We start from the raw sequence: 13,200 nt of genomic DNA, 5'->3' as shown, positions 1-13,200 counted from the left end.
AAAGTGGATTTTGCAGGGGCTATACAAAAGGAAGTGAAATGTGAGACACACATGCCAACTTTGCACAAATTTGATTCTGCATTTGTTTCAGGCCTGAGAGGAAAAACATAACTTTCTAGTAGTAAATTCCATTTTGCCCATCCCAGTCTATCCTCCAAACAAAATCAAGCAGACGAGAATTGGGGGGAGGGCGGGAGATAGCAGAGTTATATGCCCACGGAGAAGTAATAGGGTATTTGATGTGTCCATCTTTTCACCTTGGAGTCATCATCTTCATCCTCTTCTTCTTCCTCCTCCTTGCGCTTAACTTTGATCTTTTTCTCCTTCTTAGGTCCAAGTTTCTTCTTCTTCTTTTTACCAGGGGTATAGTCACTCCCTTCACTGTCTGAGCGCAGCAGCACCTCCTCTTCCTCCTCCACAAACTCGTTTCCCTCGCCAGAGCTGTCTCCAAGCTGAGGGGGAGAACAGGAGAACGAATGAGGGGATGCAATCAGCACCAGACCCTTACAGTAGCCAAATGGACATGAGGCCCCCATTTAATCAGCATGCAGAGCTCTCAGTACAAGAAGAAACTTTTCTCTCTGCCGTTTACCACTCCTGCTTCTTCCTTACCTCTTTCTTCTGGCGTTTACTGAGCTTGGGCACTTTAGGTTCTTTCAGTTTTTTGGGCTTCTTCTTCTTCTTGATTTTTGGGATCTCTGCCTCTGATAACAGCTCTTCCTCTGGCTCTTCTTCTGGCTCTAACAGAAGTCATAAGGGGAAGACAATTCATTTTCAAGCCTTTAAGGGCTGTATTTGGACCCCTGCAACATGCCCCCACACACTGCCCCAGACTAGATCCCGTTTGCGTTTGCCTGATGCTGCTTCACCACAATGCTGAACTGTGCTACAAGCAGCATCTCTTCTTTCACATTTTAAAACCATGGGCCTGTTTCCTAACTACACAGTGCTATGTATTCCACCAGGTGTTCTGTAAGTTAGATTCTCACATGCAATTCCTCCTCCGGTTGCATTCAGATAATGGTTAACTACAATGTCAACGTAACATTAGCACTGAAAAGGAGGGCCTACCTGATCTCCTTCTAAAATCACTCACAAGGAACCCTTAGTGGAACGAGTCAAAAACTCTTCCTATGTTAGTTTCTTCTCAATTCAGACTGAGATGAAAGAGCAACCAGCATTTCTATAAATCTAACGTCATGCAGTGACTTTTGTTCAGAAACAGAACTCACCCAGGATTCAGTGAAGGAAGATGCATCCCCTGCCCTAAGACCCTACTCCTCCCTGGTACTTTATTTATTCTTGTATACCCGCAAACTCCACCTCCACCACCACCACCGATTTGGAAACCACGGCCATAGCACCAACTGGCTTCATGTGTCTTACCTAATGTCCTTTGCCCAGTATATTTGTTCCATCTAGAAAAAAGGCACTTGCAATTCATGCACCGTATAACAGGAACAGAACTGGGCACACTTATATCAGCTAGCAGTAAGGTACTGCTCCTTCTTCCCTGCCTCATTCAATGAAAACCCAAGTCTCCAAACAGGAAAAATATCTCCAAAGATGCACCTGCTAGATTCAGAGTACAATAAGAACGCACTCCCTCCCAATCTTTATGCCTAGAATGAATTCGACCTGAAACTGCTTAGACTCCTCCATCCCACCTAAACTGCTACTGCTGAGAGCCTCCATTTCAGTCGCCAGGTGCTCACTCAGGTACCAGCCTTCTTCCAACTCACAATTACTTCCCCGCTATGTAAATGCAAGCTTAACTCATCCCCCTCCCCGCTCTCTCTCACACGCACGAACACTTAATACATCACTCCTCACCCTGACAGACCACACTTCCATCTGTTCTTCCATCCCCCACCCCGAAAAGCCCAGAGGGGCACAGCCAGCCGGCAGCTTTCTTTGTGACAAGATCCACAGTAACCCAGCCATTTTCCTTCCCCTCCCCCTTCATCCGCCACCCCCGCCCATTACACGCAGCCAGAGTCACTAGCTCTCCCTCCAAGGGAAAATGGCCTCCCAACCACAGGCACCGGGCAGGATGAGGGAAGCCACAGGTCACAGCAGTTTCTACCTCTGAAGGACGAGGAGAAGAGGGGAAAAAGCTCAGGGTGGGGTTCTGCATTCCCAAACCGGCAAATATATCCTGTGCCAGAAGTATTTTCCCTTACATCCCTTCCTCCAGAAAGGCTTTCCCAACTCCCCCCCACCCCACAGATACACACGCACACACAGAGTTCAAGAAAGCTAAAACTCCGCTCCATAAATCCACTGGTCTCAGAGCATCCTCTCCACGCTTTTTCTCTGGCCTTGTCGAAGCACCAACTAAAGAGAGCAATCTCTCGTACTTTACGGCTGTAACTAACACTGGTGTGTTTGTGTGTGGGGGGGTGCTCTTTTCTCTACTAATCCCCATCACTTCTTAACTCTGGAATAGAGAAGATAGATGCCCCTCCTGAGGAAACAAGGTGATGAAGTTCTCAGTGGTCCAAAACAACTTCTCAGGCAAGAAGACTACGACTGTATTTCTAGAGCCCTGCTGCCCATAAGGAAGATCAATAGGTGATACCTCCATACAACTGACATGCAAGATCTGTATCTGAGAATGACTCAAGCAAAAGCTGATAGATACATTACTTTCACCCCGCCACCACATGTGCCCACCCATAGTCTATTTAAAAAAAACAACAACCAGGACTAAGACATACAACTGTGAAGTAACTTAGGTGTGGCTAAGGGAAAAAGTGGGTCATGCAATCAGTCAGAGCACAGACCATTTTGGACACAGACATATTTGAACTCTCAAAGACTGAAAGAAAGCCATGCCACACTTTTTAAAAGTACCATACCTATATGTTTCATGCATTGCAAACCATCATCCAAACTCTTTCCCTTGACCGCACTTAATTCACTTGCCAGACTAGCCCCCCCCCCGGTCCCAAACCCAAACTCCATCACATCTTTAGCAAGATACGTCCTGTAATACACACAAGCTCCACTTAATAATACTTTCTTTTACGCATCTTTGCATCAATTATTCAATCTATATATTCCTAATGGTAGAGAAAGTTCTACAGGAAGTCCTCTCCAGGCAGACAAGAAGATGGCTTTAGCACACTCCACAGATGTAGACAACAAAATCAGTGAGCACTCAAAACAGCTAGTGTTTAATCTGTAGTTCGAGTAAAAAAATTGAATAATTTCTAAAAGCAATCAACACTGGATGAAGGATAAATTGCTAATTCCAAATCAATGGACGACATGGATTTAGTCCAGTGCCCCCTGTCCCCAGTAATGAGGGGTGGGAGTGAATATGATCTTGTTATCCTGGTGTATACATAGAAGAGAATAACTCCTTGGTTTAAGATATCATAGAATCCCAAAGCCAAGAGGTCCATTAGATGATGCTAGTCTTTAAGTATACCTTGATGTTGGTGGATACTGTTGTTCAGTAAGATCTCCATGTCTTCCTCATCACTGCCAGCAGAGCAAGGCGATGGGGATCCTATGCCCGTCGCCATGTCCCCCAATTCAGAGGACAATCCTACGTCTCAAGCAATTCCTGCTATCTTGGCACCTCTTTACAACTAATGCCAGTACTGCGCTGTATGAAGAGAAAAGAGTAAGGAGTAAGGCTTGAAGTCACAGCATTGTTATAACAAAGTCACTTGTTATAAGAAACAAGTAATAAGGCTTTGACTCTCTGTAGGACATCTTGGAGAAAGGCAAGGACAGGGAGGGCTAAGCAATTAGCTAACAACTTGGCTCAAACACCCTTCCAAGAGGGCCTTGAGGGTAATGACAAATTAGCTCAAGTCACTACCCTACTGTAAGTGGATTGACAAGAATGTCAACTTTGGCGTTTCCAATTCTTCTCAATCTGTCACCAGGCAAAATCTGTGGGCGAGGAGGCAACAGCCTGAAACCCCACCTCCTCCTCCTCCTCCCCACAGATCCTACCTTCCAAATGCAAAACCCGCCTGTTGAGAGATTCCCCCGATTTTGCTAAGATTTTTCGAAACTCATTTCCATGCAGGCATAACACCTCAGAGTTTCTGCCTTTCCTATGTATCTGTCCTGTCCATTAGGGCAAGGAACAGGGAGCACTGAGATATTCCGAGAGGGCAGTTTCAACACAACACAACAGCAAACAAAAGGCAGAGTCAGCGCGGCTCAAGGGAAACCCGAGAAACTTGCCTCAGAAACCCCCCACCCACCCAGCCAGCCGCCAACAACCCCCCCACCCTCCGAGCAACTGGGGGACGGCAGGAAAAGAGACACCAGGCAGGACAGCGTTAAGAGCACCGAGAAGGAGGAGGAGGAGGAAAGCAATGTTTAAGGCGGGGGGGGGGGAAGGGAGGGGGAATAGTCTGTGCCTGCGAGATCAGGCCAAGGTATTGGGGGGGGGCGGGTTAGAAAGAAGAAGACTGTTGGTCTTCTTCCCTACTTGAGAGGTGAGAGAAGGCACAGAAGAAAGGGGGGAGATGAGAAAAAGAAGAAGGGGCGCCGCTTAAACATACAATAACACCCCCGCCGCCGCCCCCCCCGCAAGAAGCCCTCCTAACACGTGTGCCCGGCTTGGGGTCAGGAAATAAACCGGGTCAGGGGAGCAGGGGGGAGGGTAGAGAGAGAAGAGAGATAATGTTCCCCAACCCAGGGCTGGCAAGGGCTCCCCTTCCCTCCCTCCTTCCCGCTCCCCCCGCTCAGGGGCCACTGCGGGGAAGGAGCCTCGGGACACACGAGAAGTGGGGGAGCGGGGCCGCCAAGGTGGGGCACGCCGCCTCCCTCAGCCGACGGGGTGTTGTGGCCCCCTCACTGTGGGGCGGCGGCGGCGGCGGGGGGCTCGCACCTGAGGGGGTTTCTTCGTCCAACCCGCGCCTCCCCTCCCAATAACCTTCCTCTCCCGCCCTCACCCGACTCAGGGCGCCCCGGCTTCTTATTTCTCGACGCCGCTGAAGGGAAAATGGCTCCGACTCCAGCGCCGCCTCTTAAAAGGAAAAAAAAAACCCTCGGCCAAGCCCCTCCCCCTCCCCCAACACTCCCGCCTCCATCCCATAATATACCTGGTGCCTTGGCGACGGGTCCCACCCCCGTCACCTCAGTAAACCCCCCTCAAGTGAGACATCCCATAATATTCCCCCGTCCACAAAACTCCCTGCTAAGAGCCCGGCACTGCATCCCATAATAATCGCCCCCCCCCGCTTTCCAAAACATCCCATAATAATCCTTGCGGGGAACCGTCCAGTAATGCACACTCCCCCATGCGGAAACATCCCATAATACTCGCTCTTACTCATACATACCACAATAATCGCCCTTCCCCCATCAAGGCATCCCATAATAATCGCATTCTCTCCTTTCTCCCCTCCTCCTCCTCCCACAGGCACCGTCTCACTGCCCTGAACATCCCATAATAGTCACTACATACCCTCATGCTCTTCCCTTGCTCTTCCAACCAACCCACAATAATCTCCCCCATCACCCACTCACTGACCATCCCATAATAAGCCCACACTCGCTGCCAAGTCTGGCATCCCATAACAAGCTCTCCTCCCTTTCCACCCAACTCTGCTTCCCTGAAATATGCCATAAGAGCCCCCATGGCATCCCATAATAGTCTCACACATGACATCCCATAATATTAACCATTACCACCTTCTTCCTCCCCCCCTCAGCCAAGCATCCCATAATAGTCGCCGTCCAGTGAGGCATCCCATAATACTATCAGCAACTCTTAGCCACAGCCTACCACGCTCGCACTCACAGCATTTTTCTCCCCCTCCACACAGCCCATAATAATCACGGTCACACTGTTCCTCCTCAGTCCAGCCAAACCAGAACGAAGGGGACCCCCGGCCAACAGTTCACAACACCCAAGAACCCTTCCAGACCAGGGTCTCCCTAAAAGATACACCCCGAAGAAAACACATTTGGCACACATAATAGAAATGCAACCCCTCCTCCAGGCTATGCGCACAAAATAACCACTGGGGGCATAGGGCCAATGACACATCCCATAATACCCTAGCCAAACCAGCCAGGATTCTCCATTCTTCCTTCAAATGGTGCAGACTCTTCAACATCCCATAATCTTATACTTCAGTAGAGACCTTGAATGTACCCTGATTATAAGGCCTGATTTCAGTGCTTCACATTTTCGCACACCTCTCATGTAGGCTGACAGTACAGAAATATGGCATGGCATGGCATTCCCAGATGCATGGGGTGTGACCATGTGAGTAACTTTAATGCACAAATAATTTCATTAATGAACTTCGGTGACAGTCACACATACAAAGACCTCCTAAGGGAAAATCATCCCACTTTTCTTGTGCCTAGGCCTCTGAAAGCTGAATCTACTTAAGTTCATAAAGATAGGCCTGCCACCATAGCACAAGTGTGTTCACATCAAAACTGCAGATTTGTTATGTGTGTATATGGCATATCCTGTATCCTTGCGCAGGCAGTATTCCATGACCATGTGTAGCAAAAAGAAAAAAAAAATAGATGTGGACCTTAAAAATGAATGGGTTTACGTATTTCAGTGTGTACTTTCATGGCTTTCAATGCACTTCCTCAGACACATTCTAAAATAAAATCTTATAGTTGCTAAGCTACAATAACTATTTCATTTTTGTTTTTATTATATATAGTTACCTCTTCGAAAACTGATTTATAATCACTTACTCTGACATCTGTATAATAACCAGTAACGTTTTCACCCCCTTCATGGATTGCTGCCTTGTTGTGGTGAAGGGGCTTGAGTAACTCAGAGAAGCTATGGGCTATGCCGTGCAGGGACACCCAAGACGGACAGGACATAGTGGAGAGTTCCGACTAAACACAATCCACCTGGAGTAGAAAATGGCAACGCCACTCCAGTGTCTTTGCCAAGAACGCCCCATGATCAGAAACAAAAGGCTAAAAGATATGACGCTGGAAGATGGGCCCCTCAGGTCGAAAGGCATCCAACATGCTACTGAGGAAGAGCGGAGAACAAGTACAAGTAGCTCTAGAGCTAATGAAGTGGTTGGGCCAAAGCCGAAAGGACGCTCAGCTGTGGACGTGCCTGGAAGTGAAAGGAAAGTCCAATGCTGCAAAGAAAAATACTGCATAGGAACCTGGAATGTAAGATCTATGAACCTCGGGAAGCTGGAGGTGGTCAAACAGGAGATGGCAAGAATAAACATTGACATCCTGGGCATCAGTGAACTAAAATGGACAGGAATGGGCGAATTCAGCTCAGATGATTATCATATCTACTATTGTGGGCAAGAATCTCGTAGAAGGAATGGAGTAGCCTTCATAGTCAACAAAAGAGTGGGAAAAGCTGTAATGGGATACAACCTCAAAAATGATAGAATGATGTCAATACGAATCCAAGGCAGACCTTTCAACATCACAATAATCCAAGTTTATGCACCAACCACCAGTGCTGAGGAGACTGAAATTGAACAATTTTATGAAGATTTACAACACCTTCTAGAACTGACACCAAAGAAAGATGTTCTTCTCATTCTAGGGGACTGGAATGCTAAAGTAGGGAGCCAAGAGATAAAAGGAACAACAGGGAAGTTTGGCCTTGGAGTTCAGAACGAAGCAGGACAAAGGCTAATAGAGTTTTGTCAAGAGAATAAGCTGGTCATCACAAACACTCTTTTCCAACAACACAAGAGGCGACTCTATACATGGAAATCACCAGATGGGCAATATCGAAATCAGATTGATTATATTCTCTGCAGCCAAAGATGGAGAAGCTCTATACAGTCAGCAAAAACAAGACCTGGAGCTGACTGCGGCTCTGATCATCAGCTTCTCATAGCAAAATTTAAGCTTAAACTGAAGAGAGTAGGAAAAACCACTGGGCTACTCAGGAATAATCTAAACCAAATCCCTTATGAATACACAGTGGAAGTAAAGAACAGATTTAAGGAACTCGATTTGGTACACAGAGTGCCTGAAGAACTTTGGATAGAGGCTCGTAACATTGTACAGGAGGCAGCAACAAAAACCAACCAAAGAAAAGGAAATGCAAGAAAGCAAAGTGGCTGTCCAAGGAAGCCTTACAAATTGCAGAGAGGAGAAGGGAAACAAAATGCAGGGGAGATAGGGAAAGTTACAGAAAATTGAATGCAGACTTCCAAAGAATAGCAAGGAGAGACAAGAGGGCCTTCTTAAATGAACAATGCAAAGAAATAGAGGAAAATAACAGAAAAGGAAAACCAGAGATCTGTTCAGGAAAATTGGAGATATTAGAGGAACATTTTGTGCAAAGAGGAACATGATAAAGGACAAAAATGGGAGGGACCCAACAGAAGCAGAAGACATCAAGAAGAGGTGGCAAGAATACACATAGGAATTATATCAGAAAGATTTGGATATCCCGGACAACCCAGACAATGTAGCTGCTGACCTTGAGCCAGACCTCCTGGAGAGTGAAGTCAAGTGGGCCTTAGAAAGCCTGGCTAACAACAAGGCCAGTGGAGGTGATGACATTCCCGTTGAACTATTTTAAAATCTTAAAAGATGATTCTGTTTCGGTGCTACATTCATTATCCCAGCAAGTTTGGAAAACTCAACAGTGGCCAGAGGATTGGAAAAGATCAGTCTACATCCCAATCCCAAAGAAGGGAAGTGCCAAAGAATGCTCCAACTACCATACAATTGCACTCATTTCACACGCTTAGCAAGGTTATGCTCAAAATCCTACAAGGTAGGCTTCAGCAGTATGTGAACCGAGAACTCCCAGAAGTACAAGCTGGATTCCGAAGGGGCAGAGGAACTAGAGACCAAATTGCAAACATGCGCTGGATTATAGAGAAAGCCAGAGAGTTCCAGAAAAACATCAACTTCTGCTTCATTGACTATGCAAAACCCTTTGTCTCTGTGGACCACAGCAAACTATGGCAAGTCCTTAAAGAAATGGGAGTGCCTGACCACCTTGTCTATCTCCTGAGAAACTTATATGTGGGACAGGAAGCAACAGTTAGAACTGGATATGGAACAACTGATTGGTTCAAAATTGGGAAAGGAGTATGACAAGGCTGTATATTGTCTCCCGGCTTATTTAACTTATATGCAGAATACATCATACGGAAGGCTGGGCTGGAGGAATCCCAAACCAGAATTAAGATTGCCGGAAGAAATATCAACAACCTCTGATATGCAGATGATACCACTCTGATGGTAGAAAGTGAGGAGGAATTAAAGAACCTTGTAATGAGGGTGAAAGAGGAGAGTGCAAAAAACGGCCTGAAACTCAACATCAAAAAAACTAAGATCATGCCCACTGGTCCCATCACCTCCTGGGAAATTGAAGGGGAAGATATGGAGGCAGTGACAGATTTTACTTTCTTGGGCTCCATGATCACTGCAGATGGAGACAGCAGCCACGAAATTAAAAGACGCCTGCTTCTGGGGAGGAAAGCGATGACAAACCTTGACAGCATCTTAAAAAGCAGAGACATCACCTCGCCAACAAAAGTCCGAATAGTCAAAGCTATGGTTTTCCCTGTAGTGATGTATGGAAGTGAGAGCTGGACCATAAAGAAAGCAGACCGCCGAAGAATTGATGCCTTTGAATTGTGGTGCTGGAGGAGGCTCTTGAGAGTCCCCTGGACTGCAAGGAGAACAAACCTATCAATTCTAATCAATCCTGAGTGCTCACTGGAAGGGCAGATCCTGAAGCTGAGGCTCCAGTACTTTGGCCATCTCATGAGAAGAGAAAACTCCCTGGAAAAGACCTTGATGTTAGGAATGTGTGACGGCAAGAGGGGAAAAGGACGACAGAGGATGAGATGGCTGGACAGGGTCTGCGAAGCAAACAACATGAAATTGACACAACTACAAGAAGCAGTGGAAGATAGGAGGGCCTGGCGTGCTCTGGTCCATGGGGTCACGAAAAGTCGGACACGACTAAACAACGAACGAACGAACGAACGAACGAACGAACGTTTTCACAACTTGCTGCAGCTGATGAGATGCCAGGGAATGTCTTGATCATGTGCCTGGTTATGCATCCAACAACAGAATAAAGATGCACTCTGACACCTTGTCAATTAGTCACAGCAAATTGTACAAACCTTACATGAACACCAATAGGATACCAGCGCCAATAGGATATTGTTAACAAATTTTGTTGTTATGTATCATCAAGTCACCTCTGACTTACAGCGCCCCCATGATTGAGTTACTGTATCTCCAAAAGTTCCTTTCCTCAAGAGCTTTATGCAGGCCTTATAAATCCAGGGCTGTGGCTTCTTCTATGCAATCAATCCATCTCATATTTGGTCTTCCTCTTTTCCCTGCTGCCTTCAACCTTTCCCAGGGTTTTTGTTTTGTTTTGTTTTTGCAGTGAATCTTGCCTTCTCACTATGTGCCCAAAATACAACCTCAGTTTCGTTATTTTTGCGTCCAGAGAAAGCTCAGGCTTGATTTGATCTAGAACCCATTACTTCCAGATATGTTTTGCTTATAGATTGAGCAGATAGAGATAAAATGCACCTTAGCCTGACACCTTTGTCTATAGGAAACCATTCTGTCTCTCCGTGTTCTACCCTAACAGTAACTTCTTGTCCACAATACAGGTAGACACATCAAGATAATTAAGTGCTGAGTCACACCCATTTCTTTCAGAACAGCCCAAAGTTTTCATGATCCACATAGTCAAAGGCTTTGCTGAGCTCTATGTAATGCATAAAGTGATTTTAGGGGGAAAAATTGGTATGCTCCAATAGCCAGCTGATATGTATTTGCAACATGGTCCCAAGAGCCTCTTCCTTTTTGGAATCCATCATGAACATCAGGCATTTTTTCTTCCATATAAGGTAAAAGCCTTTGTTACAGCAACGTAAGCATCACTTTGCTTACATGAGAAATCAGAGCAAAGATCCAATAATTACTGCACTCCTTGGCATCTCTTTTCTTGGGGATTGGAATGTATATTAAATGTTTCCATTGTGGCAGCCATTGTTTTGTTTTCCATATTTTTTGACATATCCTAATTAGGATTTTGGCAGATCCAATCTCTGTGGCTTGGAACAATTCTATTGGTATCTCACCTATCCCTGGTGATTTATTTTTTACCAGTGCTTTCAGAGCAGCTTTCACTTCACTTTTTAAAACTGCAGGCTCTTTGTCATAGGATTACTCCTCAAAGGAGTCTGTCATCCTTTTATCTCTTCTGTATAACTCTTCAGTGTACTCTGTACACCTTCTCCTTATTTTTTTCCTGGTCAGATAGTGTGCTTTTCTGTTGGTCCTTCAGCATTCTTAATCTAGGTTTAAATTTCCCTTTGATTTTTAGATCTTCTGGAGGAGATATCTTGTTTTTCCTCTTTCATTAATTTCTTCTATTTCTTTGCACTGGCCGCTATAATAGTTCTTTCAGATACTTTTGCTTCTTGCAAGATATATCAGGAGTCTCCTATCAACTCTCCACAGACTGAAGAAGCTACTTGGATGAGTAGTGAAATGTTTCAACCTAATAAGAAAGAAATCCAGTTGCTGTAACTCAGCTTCCAAATAACCTCTCCTGGATGACTGGGAATCTTCACAAATATATTTCACTTTCATTTTCTTCAGCATTGGTAGTTGGAGCATAGACTTGAATGATAGTTATGTTGAAAGATTTTCCATGGCATCTGGTGGATTATTTGGTCAGACTTTGCATTATACCCCTAAATGCTGTGCTACTTCTTGCCTCAATATTAGATCCACTCCACTGATTTTGCCATTTGGACAGTAAAAGACTTGTAGGTGTCTGGCTGAAACTGTTCCATTCTGGTCCACTTCAAAGCATTGCTATGTTTAAATGTTCCATTTCTTACTTTACAGTTTCCAGTTTACCATACTTCATACTTCTCATGCACTGTGTTCCAATTGTGTGTGTTGTGCAGCATCAGATTTTCCTTTGACTTCTGTGCACAACAGTCACTAGACATCCTTTTGCTTTAATCTAGTTGTGTCATTAGTGATAGTGTGTGATGTACAGAGAGAGAGTGTGCCGTCGTCAACAGAGGAAAGGCAGGAGGAGACATCCGGATGTGTAGAGGGAGAACTCGTAAGGATAGAGGAAGATAAAGTGAAGGGTGAGAGGGTGATAGAGGTATGTCTGGTGGAAGATAAGGAGGGGGGCAAATGGGAGGAGCAAGATCTGATACTATGGGAGGAGGTTATAGAAGCGGGAGAAGAAGTGCGGGAATTTAGAGTGGAAGTAGACATGAAAGAAAGAAGCAAGAGGGAGTGCAGTACAAACAGATAGTGGGGACAAGCAAGCTAATGAGGTTTGTGACCTGCTGAGAGAGTTTCCAAACCCTAAGACAGGAGGAGGAGTGCTACCCTCCTCTCCTAGGGCAATAGGAAGACAGTAAACCCCTTAGAATGGACGGTTGTGGTCTACCCCCGCAATAAAAGTGGAGGGAGGAAGGTAATCTGCCCCGGTCCCATCTGCAACACACCACCCCTGGAGGGGAATTGGGCGAGACATCCGTGTTGTGGGACAGTGTGTGCCATGAGGAGTACCCTGATACGGCTGATGACTGACCGTGAACGCTTTGGTCCAGCCCTGATGTGAGAGATGGACTATATACCCCAGAACCAAAGATGTTGGGTTACGGAATAATTCCAGAGTTAAGCAGTTTTGACCCATTTGATCTTGTTAGTAAGAAAGCTGAAGAGAATAAAGTTAAGGTTGTTGAACAGTACAAATCACCTCCGTCTCTTATTCCTACCAAAATGAAGGAACCGTCACCAATTTCTGAAGAACCCAGTCACCCAGTGCTATTTGTATTTGTCATTTGCTCTTCTCCAATATCTGAAAGAGTACTTTCAGTCCTGGAAGTCTAATTTTCTAGCACTATCTCTTGTTTCATTTTGGACTATCTCATCATAGGGTTTTCAAGGTAAGGAAACCTTTCTTCTGCTCCAGGCTAAACAAAAGTTAACGTGAGTGACACTGCTGCTGTCTGTAAAATATTCTCTGCCAGCGTCACCTTCAGCTACCACTGCTGCCAAGTAGCTACCCATCAGATGTTTCTCCAGAACCATCCCCATTGACACTATTAATTCTTTTCTCTTGAAGAGGATGGATGCATCAGTACCTCAGGTGTGAACATTCTGCCTTTGGCGATCCTTACAGGAGTCCAGGCTCGTAATGAAATCTAGCTTCCTAGCAACATTGCTCTCAGA

At 45.5% G+C, this 13,200-nt stretch overlaps 1 protein-coding gene across 1 annotated transcript in view; it reads right to left on the bottom strand.

Moving 5' to 3' along the window:
- The window catches only part of CHD4 (chromodomain helicase DNA binding protein 4), a 30,093-nt gene extending 25,038 nt beyond the window's left edge, over nucleotides 1-5,055 (bottom strand). The window contains exons 1-4 of the mRNA XM_072991798.2: nucleotides 4,926-5,055; nucleotides 3,437-3,616; nucleotides 613-740; nucleotides 258-452 (exon numbers count right to left, since the gene is read on the bottom strand). Coding sequence (XP_072847899.1) covers nucleotides 258-452; nucleotides 613-740; nucleotides 3,437-3,533 — 420 coding nt within the window. The 5' untranslated portion in view covers nucleotides 3,534-3,616; nucleotides 4,926-5,055. The remainder of the gene's footprint in view (nucleotides 1-257; nucleotides 453-612; nucleotides 741-3,436; nucleotides 3,617-4,925) is intronic.
- Nucleotides 5,056-13,200: the final 8,145 nt, after the last annotated feature.

Source organism: Pogona vitticeps, chromosome 2, assembly GCF_051106095.1.
Source record: "Pogona vitticeps strain Pit_001003342236 chromosome 2, PviZW2.1, whole genome shotgun sequence".
Lineage (NCBI taxonomy): Eukaryota > Metazoa > Chordata > Lepidosauria > Squamata > Agamidae > Pogona > Pogona vitticeps.
This window is presented reverse-complemented; position numbering and strand designations above follow the sequence as displayed.